At 44.5% G+C, this 18,179-nt stretch overlaps 1 protein-coding gene across 2 annotated transcripts in view; it reads left to right on the top strand.

Annotated features, from left to right (window-relative positions):
• LOC123767345 (cholinesterase) overlaps positions 1–18,179 on the top strand; it is a 42,351-nt gene that overhangs the window by 9,702 nt on the left and 14,470 nt on the right. For both annotated transcript variants that reach the window (XM_045756961.2, XM_045756962.2), the window contains exons 2-5: positions 1,999–2,207; positions 16,013–16,165; positions 16,605–16,758; positions 17,441–17,652. In XM_045756961.2, the coding sequence (XP_045612917.2) occupies positions 1,999–2,207; positions 16,013–16,165; positions 16,605–16,758; positions 17,441–17,652 (728 nt within the window). The remainder of the gene's footprint in view (positions 1–1,998; positions 2,208–16,012; positions 16,166–16,604; positions 16,759–17,440; positions 17,653–18,179) is intronic.

Here is an 18,179-nt window from a genome sequence, read left to right as displayed (position 1 = left end):
ACCACCCATGTTCAATAATGTCTTTATCTACCCTATCAATTCCCCTGAGAATTTTTGTACTGTATGTGTTAATCTCCGATTAACTCTTCGGTCTTCCAGCTATGTGAGGTTCGATTCAAGTTACCTCCCACGTAATCCGTATCTCGTAGTTCTGAAAAAGTAGTTGGCAGAGCATCACGACCTAAATATGTTGTCCTGACAATTGGAATCTTAGCTATCATTCACATTTTCAGTGAATTTTGCGTGATACAACGCCTCTTGAGGTTATCTTGAGATGATTTCGGGGCTTTAGTGTCCCGCGGCCCGGTCCTCGACCAGGCCTCCACTCCCAGGAAGCAGCCCGTGACAGCTGACTAACACTCAGGTACCTATTTTACTGCTGCCTAATGGCATTCTAAGAACAGATTAAAAGATAGCTCAATTAACCACTTATTAAATTATACTCCTTATTGACAAATATGCGTGTGAACCCAGGGTAACCTTCCGGGTGGATTGTGTAACACATCCCGTTCTCAGCTAGTCACGAGTGAATTATACGCTTTTTCAAATATAGATTTTTGACCGTGTGCGCAGAGTTCAGTATGAGTTGGAGGTGCATTCCCTTCATATGGCTCTGGTAATCTGTAGATGAAAAATATAGTATGGTGTCATCGCATGACAAAAATATACTGTATACCATACATATTTAAAGTTATTGGGTTAATAATGTTTTGTGCAAGGTATATGCTGGTATTAGGTACGGAGGGGTATTAGGTAGCAGGCAGTGGCTAGCACCGGTCAAACAGCAACCACCACCGCTCTACTTCGCGGAGAAACTCGACAAATGAAGGCAATAACTGACGTTATCTTCCATTTGTGGCGAAGGCAGTCCTTGTCAATCAACCGCAAGATAGCAGGTGGTGAGGAAGACGTGTTCCCTTGACACAACACAAAGTGGTCGCCACGAGACCCAATCGACCGCTTTGACATGACGTCAGGAAACGTGCTGCACCAAACTGATTCCCCTGCCTCCCTCACCTTCCCCCCTCCCTTGTACTTCCCTCCCATACCCCTCCCAAACACTCCTGCATTCATGCACGTTCAGAGACGAAGACGTCCGTCATGACATCCTTCGTCATACCTTCCGCTTCATCTGTCATGTCCGTGGCCTGAAGAGACTGTAAAATTTGTGGCCTAAGAAGTTTGTAGGGTCTATGGCCTGAAGAGACTATAGGGACCCCATCCCTCCGCTATTTCCCGGTATCGGGCAGCCGGGGCGCATCCGATCCCACGATCGTCGTCGCCCCTAAATCAACACAACAATTCATGCGCGTTCGAGATAACGTTATTACCTTGCTTTCCGCACATCAACCGGCAAATCAAGGTCAATAAAATACACTTCTTACTTTGTACTGTAACTGCAAGGCATGTATTCAAACTCTTAACAGCTAGTCTAGGTTAGTGGACCTATACCGTTTCTAATATATGTAAATGATCTCCCAGAGGGAATAGACTCGTTCATCTTAATCTTTGCTGATGATGCAAAAATTATGAGGATTAAGAGAGGAAGATAGTACGAGGCAGAATGTATATTCTACTTAAAATATTAGCAGCTGCCGCCGCCTTCACTGCTGCTGCTGCTAGCAGTAACCATAGCAGCAGCAATAATAATATAAATACAGTACTGTAGTATTATAAATATTTGTAGTTGTATAGAGGAAGGTAGTAGTTGTATAATTAATAGCAGTAATAGACATAATACTACCTCGCCTACTGAATTATTACTACTCTTAGATAATTAGGCTGCTTCTGCGATTAACACAATCAAACTCATATGCTGTTGTTTTAAGTTCGGTTATTCGCGATAACCTTGTTACTGTGATATTTGGATCAATTTTAAATGGAGGTGGAGTTTCCTCCTTTTCACCCGTTTCTTTTCTATCATAATCCACTATTTCTTTACATTTTAAATCAACTAGGACATAGCTGTAATCCATCTCTGCCTCTTCCCCACCACAGGTCACAACTTGCCCCTAGCGGAGGTGTTCGTGACTACGGACAGTGGTAAGGTTCAGGGCTTCTACGTGTACCTCTACGACAAGCCCGGGGTGCGTCCCTACGAGCGCCCGGCCAACAAGCCCATACACCAACAGCGACATGTTCTCAATGTCACCACTTTCCTTGGCATACCTTACGCCAGGCCACCCATCATCGAGGGAAGGTTTAAGGTATGTATGTTGGAATAATCACTTTAAAAACTATACACACTATGCAGGTGATGAGTCACAATAACGTGGCTGAAGTATGTTGACCAGCGATTGTGATGACAATTTAGCTGGTTTTTTTTTTGTGTGTGTACTCGCCTAGTTGTGCTTGCAGGGGTTGAGCTCTGGCTCCGCCTCTCAACTGCCAATCAACAGGTGTACAGGTTCCTGAGCCTATTGGGCTCTATCATATGTACATTTGAAACTGTATATGAAGTCTGCCTCCACCACATCACTTCCTAAAGCATTCCATTTGTCACCCATTCTGACACTAACAAAATTCTTTCTAACTCAATTTTCACCTGTGTCTCCTAGTGCGTGTGTCCCTTGTGTTAAATAATTTATCTTTATCTACCATACCAGTTCCCTTGAGAATCTTCTATGTGGTGATCATGTCCCCTCCGAACTCTTCTGTCGTGTGTGTGTGTGTGTAAGATCAAACGTCACCACTTGGACCCCTGCCTTTCCAGCCACTGGTTGTCTAATGCGAGACTCCTGACCTGAATCTATCCTATTATGCAGAACGCCGTCCTGCATGAAGCGAAACTATCGCTTTACCGGTCTTTTTTACTTCCTCTTCGTCTACTTCATTAAATTTTCTTACTGGTCGTATATCAAGTATAGACCAACAGGCTTGCTGCCGTGCTTGTTCCTTAATTCTAAGGTTTCCTGTTCATTGTTGTCAGTTTGTCAGAAGGCAAGCAGCTTCGGTAGACATGATTCCCTTCCCATCAACTGTGTTATTGCTCTATAAATCTTATCCTTAATTAACACTGGTCAGAAATTTAGCTCTTTCCTGTCTTGTTTCTTTATAGTGCACCACATTTGTTGTTTTCCAGGTGTTGGACAATTTTTAAAATTAATGTTAGAGGTTTACTGAAGGTCTGTGTAGCTTCTTTCAATATCAGTAGTGATAAGTTATCTGGCCCTACAATCTTCGTTTTATTTAATACTTCTAGTTGCCTCACTACCGCCTTTCCTGTTGCCTCAATATTTGTAAATCTCTCCATTGTAGCTACCTACTCTCTTGCCATTTGTTCCGGTTTAGCTGTCAATACACAATGGAATTTTGTATTTTATTGCTAAAAGCCTTAATTCTTATTTTTTTGTATAGTCTGCCCTTTCTTGGGCTCTCATTTTTTTATTTTTCCATTAACGAGATAGGCTAGTTTTTCTTTTCGTGCAATTCGCCTTTCCCTACACCCATGAGGTTTGTCTACCCAGACTCTATGGTCACTGGCGCCTAATGGGGTTTTATAATATAAGTTCTCACTGTTCTCATTCTGTTTGAAAATCAAGTCCAGAATGCTAGATGTCTGCTTCCCCTGTCCCTTGTCTCACCTACATATTCATGAGGTTATTGAGTTAAGATGTTCCTTTCTATAACTTAAGGTAATGTGTGCCCTATGTTTTATTTCTTTCCTTGTTATCTGACATCACCTAGGAAATATGTTCGAGATTGAAGAATCAACGAATTCTGTTTAAGTGTTTTGTCACGAATAAACAACGTCTGTATTACTGACAGGGTAAAAAAAGTTAATATTCTATGACTCCTGAGTGGATAGCAGAAAGTTGTTGTGGTGAGTGGCCGGAACCTGTTTGGGGGGGTGATGGGGGAGAGAGGGGGGGGGGCTACGTCACGGTGTGTGGAGGTGTCTTGGTGCCTCTCGCCCCCCTTCTTACTCCCCCCCTCCTGCGTCTTCCCCTTCCCTTACCCCTTCCCCAAGCATTTGCCACCCTCGTACGCTCACACCCACAATATGCGCACTATTTTTTTCCGCCAATATTCAAGGGCACACTACGCTCATGTCAACATTGGCACATTGAGTTATTATCTATTGTTTTACGCCATTCCAGTGACGTTAGCACTAAGGCCCAATATCTCTTACGACAACATTACACTTGAGTAACCGCCAGAGGTGTGAGTTAAGAGTACAGGTGTCTTGCAAGTGGCGCGTGAGGGCGATGCCTCACACACACACCAGTTAACCTTGACAACAAAGTACTGCAGAAGATAATTTAACACATCTTGAGTGTTTACCTATCCTCTTCTGTCAAGTTTCTACCAGCTAATATTGTTGTAATTATGGTTTTGTACCCTCACAACGCCTATCTTGGGTCAACTCACAACAGTCAACTAGCTCAATGGTACCTATTTACTGCTACTGTAGGTAAACAGAGTCATCAGGTGTAAGGAAACCTGTGACATGGAAAAATGCACTTCCAGCGACTTTGTGTCCGCCAAGAGCAACAACAACAACAGCGGATTGCGACTGTTTTTTCTTCACGGAAACGATTGATCTGTTAAAATATGTCAACCCATTAGTAAACACACCGTAATATTAACATTTTCTATCCATCAGCCTCGATAGGATAGGTGGGTTGCTTGGGTTCATCGGCTTTGAGGCCGCAGCCTATCCATCTGGCTGCTTCAAGGTAAGGCCAAATCTGGAAACCTAACTGGGCGAATCTTGCCTTACTTCGAGCGTTCAGGTAATTACACTCCCTCAACGACTTAACAGCTCAATTACGTGGAAGAAGGCAGAATTATCTGCACCATTTCCTTTGCGTGAGAGCCTTTAAAAGCCCCCAGTTAACAAGTGGTGGTGGTACGGCCATTCCGATGAGCGGTTGGCTACGCGTTGATGAAAACCGGTTTTAAATCCATTGGATTCACCTTGTGATAAATAATTATAAAATCATTGTTTAATAATTACATTTATTAAGTACCCGGTATATTAGTTATCAATGATATATAATCTGTGATTGTCAGCATATATAATCAGTATAACGTACTGTATAATTCACTAATAATCCTTGATAATTATCATTATATATGGAGTAATTGTCCAAATTCTTTAGTCTATCATTACTAATTACTGTATAATCGGTAAATGGGATAATTTAGAATTAAAATATTATGAAATATCTATAATAACTAATTATGATTATCTGTACTGAGTAGGCCTATTCAGTGTATATAATCAATGTACGTAATCTTTAGCTATAATGACAATAAAAATCTAATATATATATAAACATCTAGACACAGAGAGGCAGAAGAAAGATAAAAAGAGAGATGGGGTGGGAAGGGTTTAGGGTGAGTGGAAGAGAATGCAAGGTGGACCCTGACACTGGACTCACCTTCACCTAGTCGTCACCGGTGGCTCCCGGGGTTCACGATCACCTCTCGACACTCTCCTCCTAACCCCTTCCCCTACCCATTCCTCCCTTCCCTCCCTCGCCAGCCGCCCTCTTTCCCCCTGAGGGAGGGAAGGGATCTTACCCTCTCTTCTACCTCCCTTCATCACCTGTAGGTACTGCCCCTCTTCGCTACCCCTCTCCCCCTCTTCAACATATCAACATCTTCTACCCGATCTTACGAGTTACTCATGCCCGTGCCACCTCTTGGGTGGCTTAATCTTTCTCGGTGCAAATTTGACATTCGTCTGAGTAATGTATCCTTATCCTAACCTTGGGCTACAAAGCCTAACTACCCGACCTCGTCACTGTACCCAGACATACAGCACCTCTTCACTGTACCCAGACATACAGCACCTCGCCACTGTACCCAGACATACAGCACCGCGCCACAGACAGACATACAGCACCTCGCTGACTACTGTAAGATACAAGACAAATGTCTGCCACGCATGCGCACGCTGTGCTCTACTACGTCACATGATGTGTAGTTGCGAAATATGTCACACACACATGACAGGGAGGCGAGGGAGAAACTGACGGAGCAGAAGGTAGCCTCACAAGCAGGTAGGGAAGGTACCAAGCAGACTAACGAACAGACAACCTTACATGCATGTAGGCAAGCACCCAAGCAAGGAACCAAGCAAGCCGACAAGCAAAGGGGTGACATATTAAACAGTTTATGAGCCCCGAAGCACTACGAGGTTGTTTACATAACAATAATGACCGTAGATTGTGACGTTTTCATGCTCGTAAACAGCTTAATAAATGTAAACAAAGCCACGATGATTGCGGAAAGATGCACTGGTTTCGTTAGTGGCTGTGTAAATGCTCGATGTATCCTGGAAGCTTATCAAGCAACTCACCTAGTCTGTTGAGTCCGATGGTGAGAAAACGTTAATATTACGTTGTTTTATTTTTAAACGTCGGATTTTTAACGGTTTTCTTAATTCTGTAAAAAAAAATACGATTTTTGTTTTGAGAGGAAGGCTTTAATTTAAATTTAAATTTAAGGAAGGCTTACACCTTGGCCTGGCTGGTGTTAGGCCGGCGACCGTCAGGTGAAGTAGGTGGCTTCTGCTGTTACAGTACCGGAAGTTGCCTGCTGACCAAGCCCTGTGGGACGCCACCACCTCACACTCTCTCACTCTTCACACTCTCTCACTCTCCCTCACTCCTCACACGCCCTCACTCGCCACTCACACTCCTCCCCCGCTATACTTACACTCTATCTACCTTATGACCCAGAGGTTACTTCACATTTAATACATAATCTTATTTTATTCCACAACTGCTGATTTACACACACACACACACACACACACACACACACACACACACACACACACACACACACACACACACACACACACACACGCAGCATTAGACAACCGACAACTTGAAAGGTGAGGTCCAAGAAACTATATTTAAAACGCCGAACTTATCAATACACGACACAGCCCCGCTCCTGTGCCAGGAAATCCACTACGGGCTCACCATAGCCCGTGCTACTTGGAACTTGTTCCGAGTAGCTGAATCTATAACAACAACAACATCAGTACACACCACCAAACAACTTGATTCTATGAACCAACTGTAAGGCTGCGAGCGGCTGCCTGTAACTGCCTGGTTGACCAATTCAGCAACCAGTAGACCTGGTCAGAAACCGGGCCGCAAGGACGTTGAATCTCGGAACCACCGCAAGGTAACCGCATGTTTAAACTCGCTTCGTTGATGCAATGGCGGCAGGAAGACACACAACTCGTTCTCCAAGGTGAACAACCGCCCTGAGGAACACTATAGGTCCGCGGGCTCACCATAGCCCGTGCTACTTGGAACTTTTTGTTCCAGGTAGCGAATCTTAAACAACAACAACTATAGGGCCTGTCGCATTATAATATATGCCCAGGTATGTTATCAGGTATATGGTATATGTATATATAATATACGCCCAGGTATACACATTCTCTACACTACAATATACTCGGTGATGCGCGCTAGCACGGGCTATGGTGAGCCCGTAGTGGACTTACCTGGCACAGGAGCGGTGCGAGCCTACACTGACAGTCGGTGCTTATAAAGGAGCCAAACTAGTAGTTCAGTAGCACCTTGTGGCACCTTAACTGACACTGATACCTGTAAACTGACCCAGGAAGTGGCTTGGTTGAGGTAGAGAGAGAGAGAGAGAGAGATACCTGGACACTCCCGGTGGGAAGCCTTCGCCCTTGATATATCAACTTCTCACTCAACATTTTTACCCAACAGACCCCAGGGGGGGTTTTAAAATATAGACTTACACACAAAAATATCAACTTTTGTGCGTAGACTACCCTAGTCTATTGTTGTCCCACACAGTCTGTATATGTGAACAGTATTAAGACCACATAACGTGGAATCCGCATCCTATCCCCCCCCCTCCCCCCGGGGACACGCTAGACCATCGATCGGTATAGTGAACCAGGAGAGTCCAAGAGTTCGATCCTATTGTATGGCCTCAATATTTCATCACACCTACACCACATTCCAGTGTTTTCACTATTCACTAACTCGTCAACCAGCGCCTAATTCTTTCCCGTCCTCCACCAGCAGCATAACTATCTCCCTCATCCATGTTGCAGCATAACTATCTCCCTCATCCATGTTGCAGCATAACTATCTCCCTCATCCATGTTGCAGCATAAGTATGTTTCCCACCTCATCTGTTCCTCACTACCTCATACTCCCTACCATCTTGCACCGTTAGCTAGGCTAGACGCTATATAGATTTCTATGTACGCTAGACACCATTACTGCATTCTCCCATTAACTTACACTCTTTTGCATTGCAGTCATGCGTGATACTACTGCAAGTATTGCAACATAAAGTACGAACACTGGAATTGTTATTGTGGTACACCAAGATTATACTCGTCACGTTCTAGAGACGTGGAACGTTTGTTTTGTGTAGCGTGGGTGAAGCATTGCGGGGCGTGGAATGTTGTTGGTAGGTGGCGGAAGCTTTCACAATCGATGATCGACCGCCAGGATGGCCATCCACGCCCTCCGTGGCCACCCCTGGCAGGTAGGATGGCCACCCACGCCCTCCGTGGCCACCCCTGGCAGGTAGGATGGCCACCCACGCCCTCCGTGGCCACCCCTGGCAGGTAGGATGGCCACCCACGCCCTCCGTGGCCACCCCTGGCAGGTAGGATGGCCACCCACGCCCTCCGTGGCCACCCCTGGCAGGTAGGATGGCCACCCACGCCCTCCGTGGCCACCCCTGGCAGGTAGGATGGCCACCCACGCCCTCCGTGGCCACCCCTGGCAGGTAGGATGGCCACCCACGCCCTCCGTGGCCACCCCTGGCAGGTAGGATGGCCACCCACGCCCTCCGTGGCCACCCCTGGCAGGTAGGATGGCCACCCACGCCCTCCGTGGCCACCCCTGGCAGGTAGGATGGCCACCCACGCCCTCCGTGGCCACCCCTGGCAGGTAGGATGGCCACCCACGCCCTCCGTGGCCACCCCTGGCAGGTAGGATGGCCACCCACGCCCTCCGTGGCCACCCCTGGCAGGTAGGATGGAGGCGGGACCAAAGAGCTAAAGCTCAACCCCCGCAAGCACAACTAGGTGAGTACACACACACACACACACATATATATCAGGTGCACATGTTGCATGCAAGCTTCAACCACATTTGAAACATGAGAGCAAAGATCTGAGCGTTTTCGGATTGTTCCCAATCCTTTATTTTTAAGCATTTAATGAGATCAATGAGATCTATGTACTTTTTTATTTATTATGCTCTCATATATATGTATATATGAGAGGGAAAGCGATAAAATATTGAAGTATACTGGTCATATTGTTATCAGAGGTCGTTATATTATCAGCGGTGGGTATCATCTAACAAGATAACGAGTGTCTCAGGCACTACATTGTGCTCATGGCGCCTGAGTGGTCTATGGAACACTACTACTCTGCTCAGTCTTTCCTTCAAGACCAATCTTAAGGACATCCTGATGTATCAGGGCGTCCTTATCTTTAGGCTATCAGGAAAAGTCCAGGCTGCAGAGAGTGGACGTTAGCCCCCTCTGGGGAAGAATAATTTCACCAGCAGTTATTTCAACCCATCTTCCAGCCTCTATATACTTTTAACAACTGTTTCTCAAACATAAAACTGGACTGTTGTACCCAGAAAAGTTCATCTTTTGTACTACTGGAATGCTGCAAATGAAGGTTAGGTCTGGTTATTGCCTCTCGCGCAAACTTAATAGCATAAAATGTCAACTGTTTTCCTGAATGCAACAGTATGTTTTGTCCAACCCGTCCTCGACTCGAGTCCATTACATTCAGCGGTCGACCCCACAGACGCATTCATAAATTTTAATATGATGTTCATTCAAAACGGGAATTTTCTCAAGTATAAATTAATATTATAATATACTAGCATATTGTGCATATATAGGCATAGGTTAGGTGTTTAGGTTCCGTTGGCGATTATTTGTATTTGTAGTACGTGGGTGAAGCATTTATAGCGTTGTGGTTCGAACAAAATTCGTCAGTGAAGCACTTGTTCCGGATATGTTCGAACGTCAGCAGTTGTGAGTCGTGTGTAAAGCGCTTTTCATTCATAAACAGCGGGGGGTTTGGCGGGTGCATGGAATCACTTTTGGATCTTTGTTTGGAGGACGGGCTGGTTTTGTCCGTCCGACCAACGGTTGCTCAAGTACTCTCACGTTCGGATGACAGGTTGCGCTATTATGAACGAAAATCTTACTATATTTAGTATACAATAAACTGAAATCAGCACAATGATATATTTACTCCGCAATTAATATTAATAATTACAACTTGTGTACATCACGACCCTGGTGAGACTGGTATCTTAACACTTTCGCTCACCCCGCGCGCCACCCTTCGACAGGGCGATATGGGCCCCAGCGTGTCACGGAAGCGCGCGTTAATTCCGAAAAGTGTTTACTCTCTTCAACTTTGTCACCTCAATTCTCCTTCTACGAGAATAAATTTGGTATCATTGTGTTCGCAATAAAATTCTCTACAGCACTAAATGCATATAAACTCCAAAAGCCCGGCTAATTACCCGCAGCAAACAGAGAAAGTGCGAACGAGTTACCCGGGAGCGCGCAAACGGGATAAAATGTTTTCACTATTTTCACTCTGGTCACCTCAATTTTTGTCCTAGGTCTTTCATTTTGGTCTCAATGGGTTCGTAATAAAATTCTCTAGAGGAACATTAGCATATAAAAAAAAACACCTGGTCACGCTCCAACCGCCGACGAGTTGAAGACGGGCCACGCGTTAGCCGTGAGTGAGCGCTCAGAGGCCTTCCTACTACACTCCCAATTCCCACCCTTTTCAAGCCTTTCTTTCGCAATTTTCTTCCTGGAAGGGCCTTGTTCATGATTACTATCCATCGTGGAGTAAGCGTAGATAGTTTCTAAAGCCGCAGTAAGAAATATAGCCACGGAAAATAGCCGAAATGTTCACATGTTTGAGATGCGAGGGGAGACGACATTGGTCACAACAGTGGAGCAAAGACAATGGGCCCACGGCGTGTGCCAAGCCGCCTGAGGGCCACGAGGCTCAACAAAGGAAATGGGAAGACATCGGCGCACATTTTAAAACCAGTCCCCAAAAAATCGGATACAAACCTGATTTTTGGCGAATTTTTAAAGTGGATGACGCAATGCTGCGTCATCCCCGGCATTACCGCCAGTAAACGGATGACGCAATGCTGCGTCATCCCCGAGCGAAAGTGTTAAGTATTTCAAGCTGGTTCGCCTTCACGTCATCAGTCATACCAAAATTTTGAGCTACAACTAATTTCTACATGGTAAAATAAAATATAGCTGATGCGTAGTTAGTGACCAATCTGGTCAATGGTGTTGTTTTTCATTTTTTTTGGTCGATATGGTAATGTGCTCAAAATCGTTCGCGTGTCACATAACATGTAGACGGATCATGTAGGTATATGAGAAGATTATACAGTAGGTCAGTAGTCCTTGTATTGCCTGCTCCTCAGCTTGTGTAATTCTGCTACTCTTTCAACCCCACGTTGCAAGCCCTCTCTCTCTCTCTCTATCTGCACTAAGGCGCAACCGCGTCCTCTCTCCCCCTGGTTTCTCCTCCACACATTCTCCCCCCTTCCGTCGCCGCTCCCTCCTCCTCTCCCTCTCCCCACTCTGCAATGACCTACAGTTACCAGACATTCACTCCACCTTGGTTATTGTAATGCAGTGTTCACCACCACCTACACGTGTTCCTGTCTCTTCCCCGCCCTCACACCCACCCGCCCACTCTCCCCTCCCTCACACCCACCCGCCCACTCTCCCCTCCCTCACACCCACCCGCCCACTCTCCCCTCCCTCACACCCACCCGCCCACTCTCCCCTCCCTCACACCCACCCGCCCACTCTCCCCTCCCTCACACCCACCCGCCCACTCTCCCCTGCCTTACAAGTCTAGATATCTAAACAGTAGAAAAATTGCAAATCAAATTGTGAAAAGGATTTGAGAAACATGACTAGTAGAATTCTTAAGCCAACAAGACTATGGGTATGGGGTGCATAATAAAGAAATGAAATGAAATTTCACTAGGCTAGTGCCGATTGTTGCATGTTGTACGGGCGTTTAAACTGTTTTATCGGGTACCTGCATCCCTAGGGTACCTTTACTCTTCGGATACCTTGTCCCCGAGGGTACTTGGCTCTTTAGAGTACTTGAATCCGTCGGCCACCTGTTGGGTACTGTGTACCCAGCCTTGGGTACCTGGGTATCAAGTTCAAGTATGTTTATTGAGATAAGCAAGAAATACATCTCAAAGGGAAAGAGTAGCTTAGGCTATTTCTACCTCCTTTGTCTCTAAGGTACCTTATGGAGATGAGAACGCTTTCCCGCTCGGGGAATGTTCCGCGCGTGTGTGTGTGTGATCTGAAGCAACAATGCCAAGTTTCACTGGGGTCATACGCATGTTTGCTTCAGTTCCTGACGCTATAAACGCCTCGGCAACCTGTCCGGTCTTCCAAGCAGCGGCCGACCCCAAAAACGCAGTCCTCAAGTTTTACTGTGTATTCAAGATCGGTATTTTTGGTGTATAGTTTTAGGGCATAGATTAGGTTAGATGTTTGGGTTCTGTTAGAAGTTATTTATATTTGTAGCATGTTTATTGATGAAGTATTTTGCAGAGGTGGAATTTTCTCGCGAGTGCGAGAAAAGTTCGATCTTCATCAGTTGTAAGTCGTGTGTAAAGTGCTTTTCATTCATAACAAGGAGGTTTGACGGGTCGACTAACAAGAATTTGGACTTTGTTTATGAATGTGAGCTTCTCAGAGACGTCGTGCTGGAAAGTGTAGTGTTGCTGTACTGCAGCTGAGGAGTGGGGAAGGGGCTATAGAAAGGGTTGTTGGTAGTGTTGGGAGTGAGGGGGGGGGGGGTTGATAGGGGGTGAGCTCTGGGGGTAGGAACGAGGAGGGGGTCAGTGTGTGCGACCTCCAGTGTGGGACACAGTCGCCATTCCGCAATATTTGACAACTGCCGCTCAAACCTTCTATGTGACGCAAGTATAGCAAGGTGAATGCTATGCAACCCTACTGCAATGGTGAGCCATTGCAATAGGGTTGTGGTACCTGAAACCCCCTGGCGCCAGGTGTCCTGCAAGCACATGTGAGGGAAGAATAATAGTAAAGCCGTAGCAACTGATTGGGGCTGAAGAAGCAAGGCGGGGGTGGGGGATATTGGTGGGTGGGGGTGGAGACCCGCCAGCAGGCATCTGGGTGCTGGCTGGCTCACCTCTTTGTTCCTCCCATCAGCGCCTATATTATCCACATTCTGTAATTAAAAAACAACAACTTTGCAATAAAAATATGTATTAATTTCGAGGGGTTGACATGTAGTTTTATGAATCTTAAAATGTGTACCAAAGTTAATATACAAGAGACGATCCAGCTGCATTTAATCGTTAATTACGTGTTCTTTGCATTGTTTGTTTATTTGGAGAAACTTTTTGCTACAATGTCGTAGTGCTTGAATGAAGGTGAGGGAAAGACCAATACATGCATAGTGTATCAAAACCAAATTTTAGGATACAACTACATCTATTCTCAAGGTGCTGTAAACAATGTAGTTGCAATTGCGTGTAGTTGCACCTGAAAATTAGGTTTTAATACACTTACACATGTATTGGGTCTTTCCTTCACCTTCCTTTATGTCCATTCACAGATACACGCCACTGAGCAGCTATCATAGTGTATGTACATAATGGGGCCACAGAGTGTAGGTCAAGAGCTAGTGCCTGGGTTCAACTAGATATCCCCCATTACGTACGATAGTTTAATTTCTCGAGTACGAGAGATGCGACTCGTGAGTATATCTTAGCCTGTACTAGCTAAGTTTAGGTAGGCTATATGAGGATGTCTTGTGATATCCTCGAGTGTGTGTGTGTGTGTGGGGAGGGGGGTGTTGACGGGCACTTAGTCCACTGGACGTGTTATGCTCCAGCGAATATTAAGTAGGCTATGGAAAGGCGGTAGTATAACGTTGACTTCCTTAAATTCTTAATATAATACTGCGTAATAATGTTAATTTACAAGTATGCTTTTAAATATTCGAATAGTATTATTTTGCATCCGGTAGATATCGCATAAAATATACTTCCAAAATATTTTTGGTAAGTAAATAAAATAGAACAATCATATAGGCTTAGAGCGCCATTTCAAGACGTGTTGAGTAGATGTGGCACCAGTGGAAGGAGCCTTGTGAGGGAGGGGGAGGGGGGTAGGGGGACTTTCACTGTTGTGCTGAGGAGACAAATAAACGTTTAGCTAACTGTCCTGTTGAGTTTATAGCATTTGTCCCAGTACTGTTGTCAGCAGAGGTCGGGTGAGGGCGGCGTGTGACCGTATTAACACCAACTGGTCTATACTATTGGTCAGCTGGACTTGTTTGTACATGCTTCCCTAATAGAGTTTACATAATAGTAACGATACAGTGGAGTGCGTAAGAGCCTATAGTTTTTTTTTTTTTTTTTTTTTTTTTTGAGATATATACAAGAGTTGTTACATTCTTGTACAGCCACTAGTACGCGTAGCGTTTCGGGCAAGTCCTTAATCCTATGGTCCCTGGAATACGATCCCCTGCCGCGAAGAATCGTTTTTTCATCCAAGTACACATTTTACTGTTGCATTAAACAGAGGCTACAGTTAAGGAGTTGTGCCCAGTAAATCCTCCCCGGCCAGGATACGAACCCATGACATAGCGCTCGCGGAACGCCAGGCGAGTGTCTTACCACTACACCACGGAGACTGCTCTTCTCTTCTGCTCTTCTGGAGTTCTCTTATGGCCGGCCTATACCAACCTTTTTTTTGTACCTAGTATTTCTTTTTTCCAGACAAACGGTCGAGGTTTTTGTGCTTTCAGTGCATTCCACAAGGCACGGGTATTTCCTTAGGTTACTTCCTACTGATCTGCGTTTACAGCTTTCACTTGTATCATTTCGTCTCGTTTCCTCTTAAACAGGCTCAGCTTGTCCACGCTCTCTCTTCCTCTCAGTATTTTATATGTGGTGATCATGTCCCCTCCATGCCCTCTAAATCCAGGCAATAAACCCTCTGCATTTTTTTTTTACTTTCAAGGTCAGCTTTATGCTTCACAAATTCATGTCGGTGTTGTTTCTAGAGTTTACCTTTGTGTCGCCCTCTGATTGCACAAGTGGCATTATGCAACATCTACGGCAATTCTAATAAAATAGCATAAAAGTAGGTTTCCTATTACAGTACAAGTAAATTAAATAAATAATATTTGTTTTCACGGTCTTATCTGCAAAAACGGATACTGTACAGTCTTGCAAGTCCGACTGGCCTACTGTCAACCCATTCTTCACACACCTTGTCATTCTCTGTGTATCTGTTCTCCTCTGTGTGTGTGTGTTACCTCTTCCAGGAATCCACCCCATCCCCATAAAACCTTACTACTAAAGTTAACTATTTGGTTGAACGTTTGACACAAAAGTTTACTTTGTACTATTTTGTAGACGCCAATAAAGAAGCTAACTTGTGGTAACTTCATATAAAAATGCCTAAAGTTCGTCCAGCACTTTAATTTTAATCTATATATATTTCCTTTTAAATGCGTATGCGATTTAACATGTGGAAACTGTGATTAGAAAAACTGCGAGACCTCTCTGTGACCAACGGCAGCAGGCAACCCACCTTGGATCACTATTTAGAGCAGCATTGAAGAGAACATGTTAAACATATTCTAACACAATTTAAATATATACAAATTTGAAATATTCCGACTGGAACGCAGCAAGATTGGTTGTTGCCGCCGGGGCGGCAAAAAAAAAAAGTTTGTTGTACACCCCATACTCGCTCTGTGAGCGGTAGCGCAAAAAAGGGCTAGAGAGGGCACTAGAAGCCTTAATTAGACGCTGCAAGATTATTAAACATCCGGGTCTCAGGCTCGGGGAGCATTGTGATCAGCACATTTATGTATCCTTATGACTGTAAAAGAATGTAAACACATCATGCTATGAACTCTCATATATAAATAAATAATGTATTGTTGCAGCCGCCGCGACGTGTGGAGAACTGGTACAGCACGTGGCAGGCCCTGGACTACCAGAGCGCCTGCCCCCAGAACCTGAAGTATGTGGGCGCCTCCAACGGCATCAGGAACGGTATCCACGAAGACTGTCTCTACCTCAACATCTTCACCCCCACCGTTAGTCCACCAACGGGTTCTGTTGTCTTGGGGGGCACAGTTGCAGCTATGTATCTCCTTCCTCTTGCAGCAATGTATCCCCTTCCTCCTGCACACACACCTGCAGCTATGTATCTCTCCTTCTTGCAGTATGTATCACTCATGCACACATGCAGCTATGCATCCCTCCCTCCTGCACACCCCTATCTGTCCATTTGTTTAAACTCATGAATTACCATGTATGAATTCCTTATCAGAACTTGGTTGTATATACAACCAATGTCTTTTATATACACGTGTGTGTGTGTGTGTACACAATGCAAATGTTGATTCTCGCCAGTCATTAACGTTCAAGTACGTTTTTGAGACAATAACATACATCTCAGAGGGATGGAGTAACTTAGGCTCTTTCTACCCCCTTCATTAACATGTAGATATGTACCTGCCTGTATGCACATAGGTATCGATCACCGTGAGCGACCAGTACCCCGTCATGTTCTACATCCATGGAGGAGATCTGGACCACGGTGCCAGCAACCAGTTCCCAGGGCACATGCTGGCCGCATGGGGTGAGGTGGTCGTTGTTACCATCAACTACAGACTTGGAGCTCTCGGTGAGTTGATCACCACCTCGTCAGCGACTTCAGTAATGAGGCTGTTAAAGTGGGTGGTATTGAGGGATGATTAATGTTAATCTGTTGGTGATTTAGATATTTCAACCCCCTGTAGCCTGGTCTGGCCTGTAATTACCCCAAGTGTAATTACAGGTCAGGCCAGGCTACAGGGTAAGAAATCTCGAAATCATCAACAGATATTAATCATCCCCACTACCACTTTTTGGGATGGGAATGCATGCACTGGGATGGGAATGAACTCAATTGGTTAATTCTAGTTTAGCTTATTATATTCAATGTCCCTTGGGACTCTAATATTAGTTATGAGAATGCAGATTCAAATTTGCATTTAAGTAATTAATTTGTTACAACTTTTCCATAGGTTATGATGGGTACTGTAAAGACTAGACCTGTTGTCTTTTACGATTAAAGTAGTTTTACTTATTGCTAATATCTTCTAATAGTTTCCAACGTTGTTCATACTGTAGAAATCTAGTTCTTAAATTGCATCAAATTGTATTAAGACCTTAAAATAATAAAAACATTTTCTGCATGTCATGATTATTTGTTTATACTGTATGTCAATCATATCAGTGTAGATGTTTTTCATAAAGAGGAGAAACTGTACAGAGAAGATTACTCTGAAACCATGAGTGATGCTAACAAGGCTCCATCTTGGCAGGGTTTCTGAGTACGGGAGATGTCAACTCGCCTGGTAACTACGGTCTCATGGACATGGCCATGGCATTAGAGTGGGTCCACACCAACATACGGTTCTTCAATGGGGACCGCAACAAGATCACGGTGTTTGGCCCAGGCGCGGGAGGTGCCATGGCTGGCATTCTTGCTGTACTACCTAAGACTAAGGCTTTTGTCAGTCAGGTCATATCGCAGGTTAGTCACTACAGTATTTACAACTACACCACATTCAAGGTCACACTCATACTACTCATTTTGTTTGAAAAAATAATTAAAATTTGGCCACAAAGAAATGCATACGTGTTAAATTATACAAGGAGTGTTACATAGTGTTACAATAAGTTCTTAGTACTCAATAGAAAATGCTGTTAGTTTTCATAACAGGCAAGTTTTTGCATTATACTGTAAATGTATTTAGCAGTAGTGTATTTATTTGTAGGTTGTATTAATTTATTACAATCTATGATGCAACACTTGGTAATATATTGCAGGATTCATGTCCTCATTGAGCCCATTAGAGAGATAGTGGCCCTTGGGTAAATTCAGGTAAAACAGCTTACAGACACATGGTCCTGGATTTAATTCCTTCACAGGACCAGACATTTGGACTTATTTCCCTAGACCTTATAATTTTGTTAACATGGCAGTAAATGGGTACCTGAGAGTTGGGCAACTATTGTGGGTTGTCCTTGGAAGATGTTGAAAACTTCCAAGGATGATTT

This window comes from Procambarus clarkii, chromosome 74 (genome assembly GCF_040958095.1).
Source record: "Procambarus clarkii isolate CNS0578487 chromosome 74, FALCON_Pclarkii_2.0, whole genome shotgun sequence".
Taxonomy (NCBI): Eukaryota; Metazoa; Arthropoda; class Malacostraca; order Decapoda; family Cambaridae; genus Procambarus; species Procambarus clarkii.
This window is presented reverse-complemented; position numbering and strand designations above follow the sequence as displayed.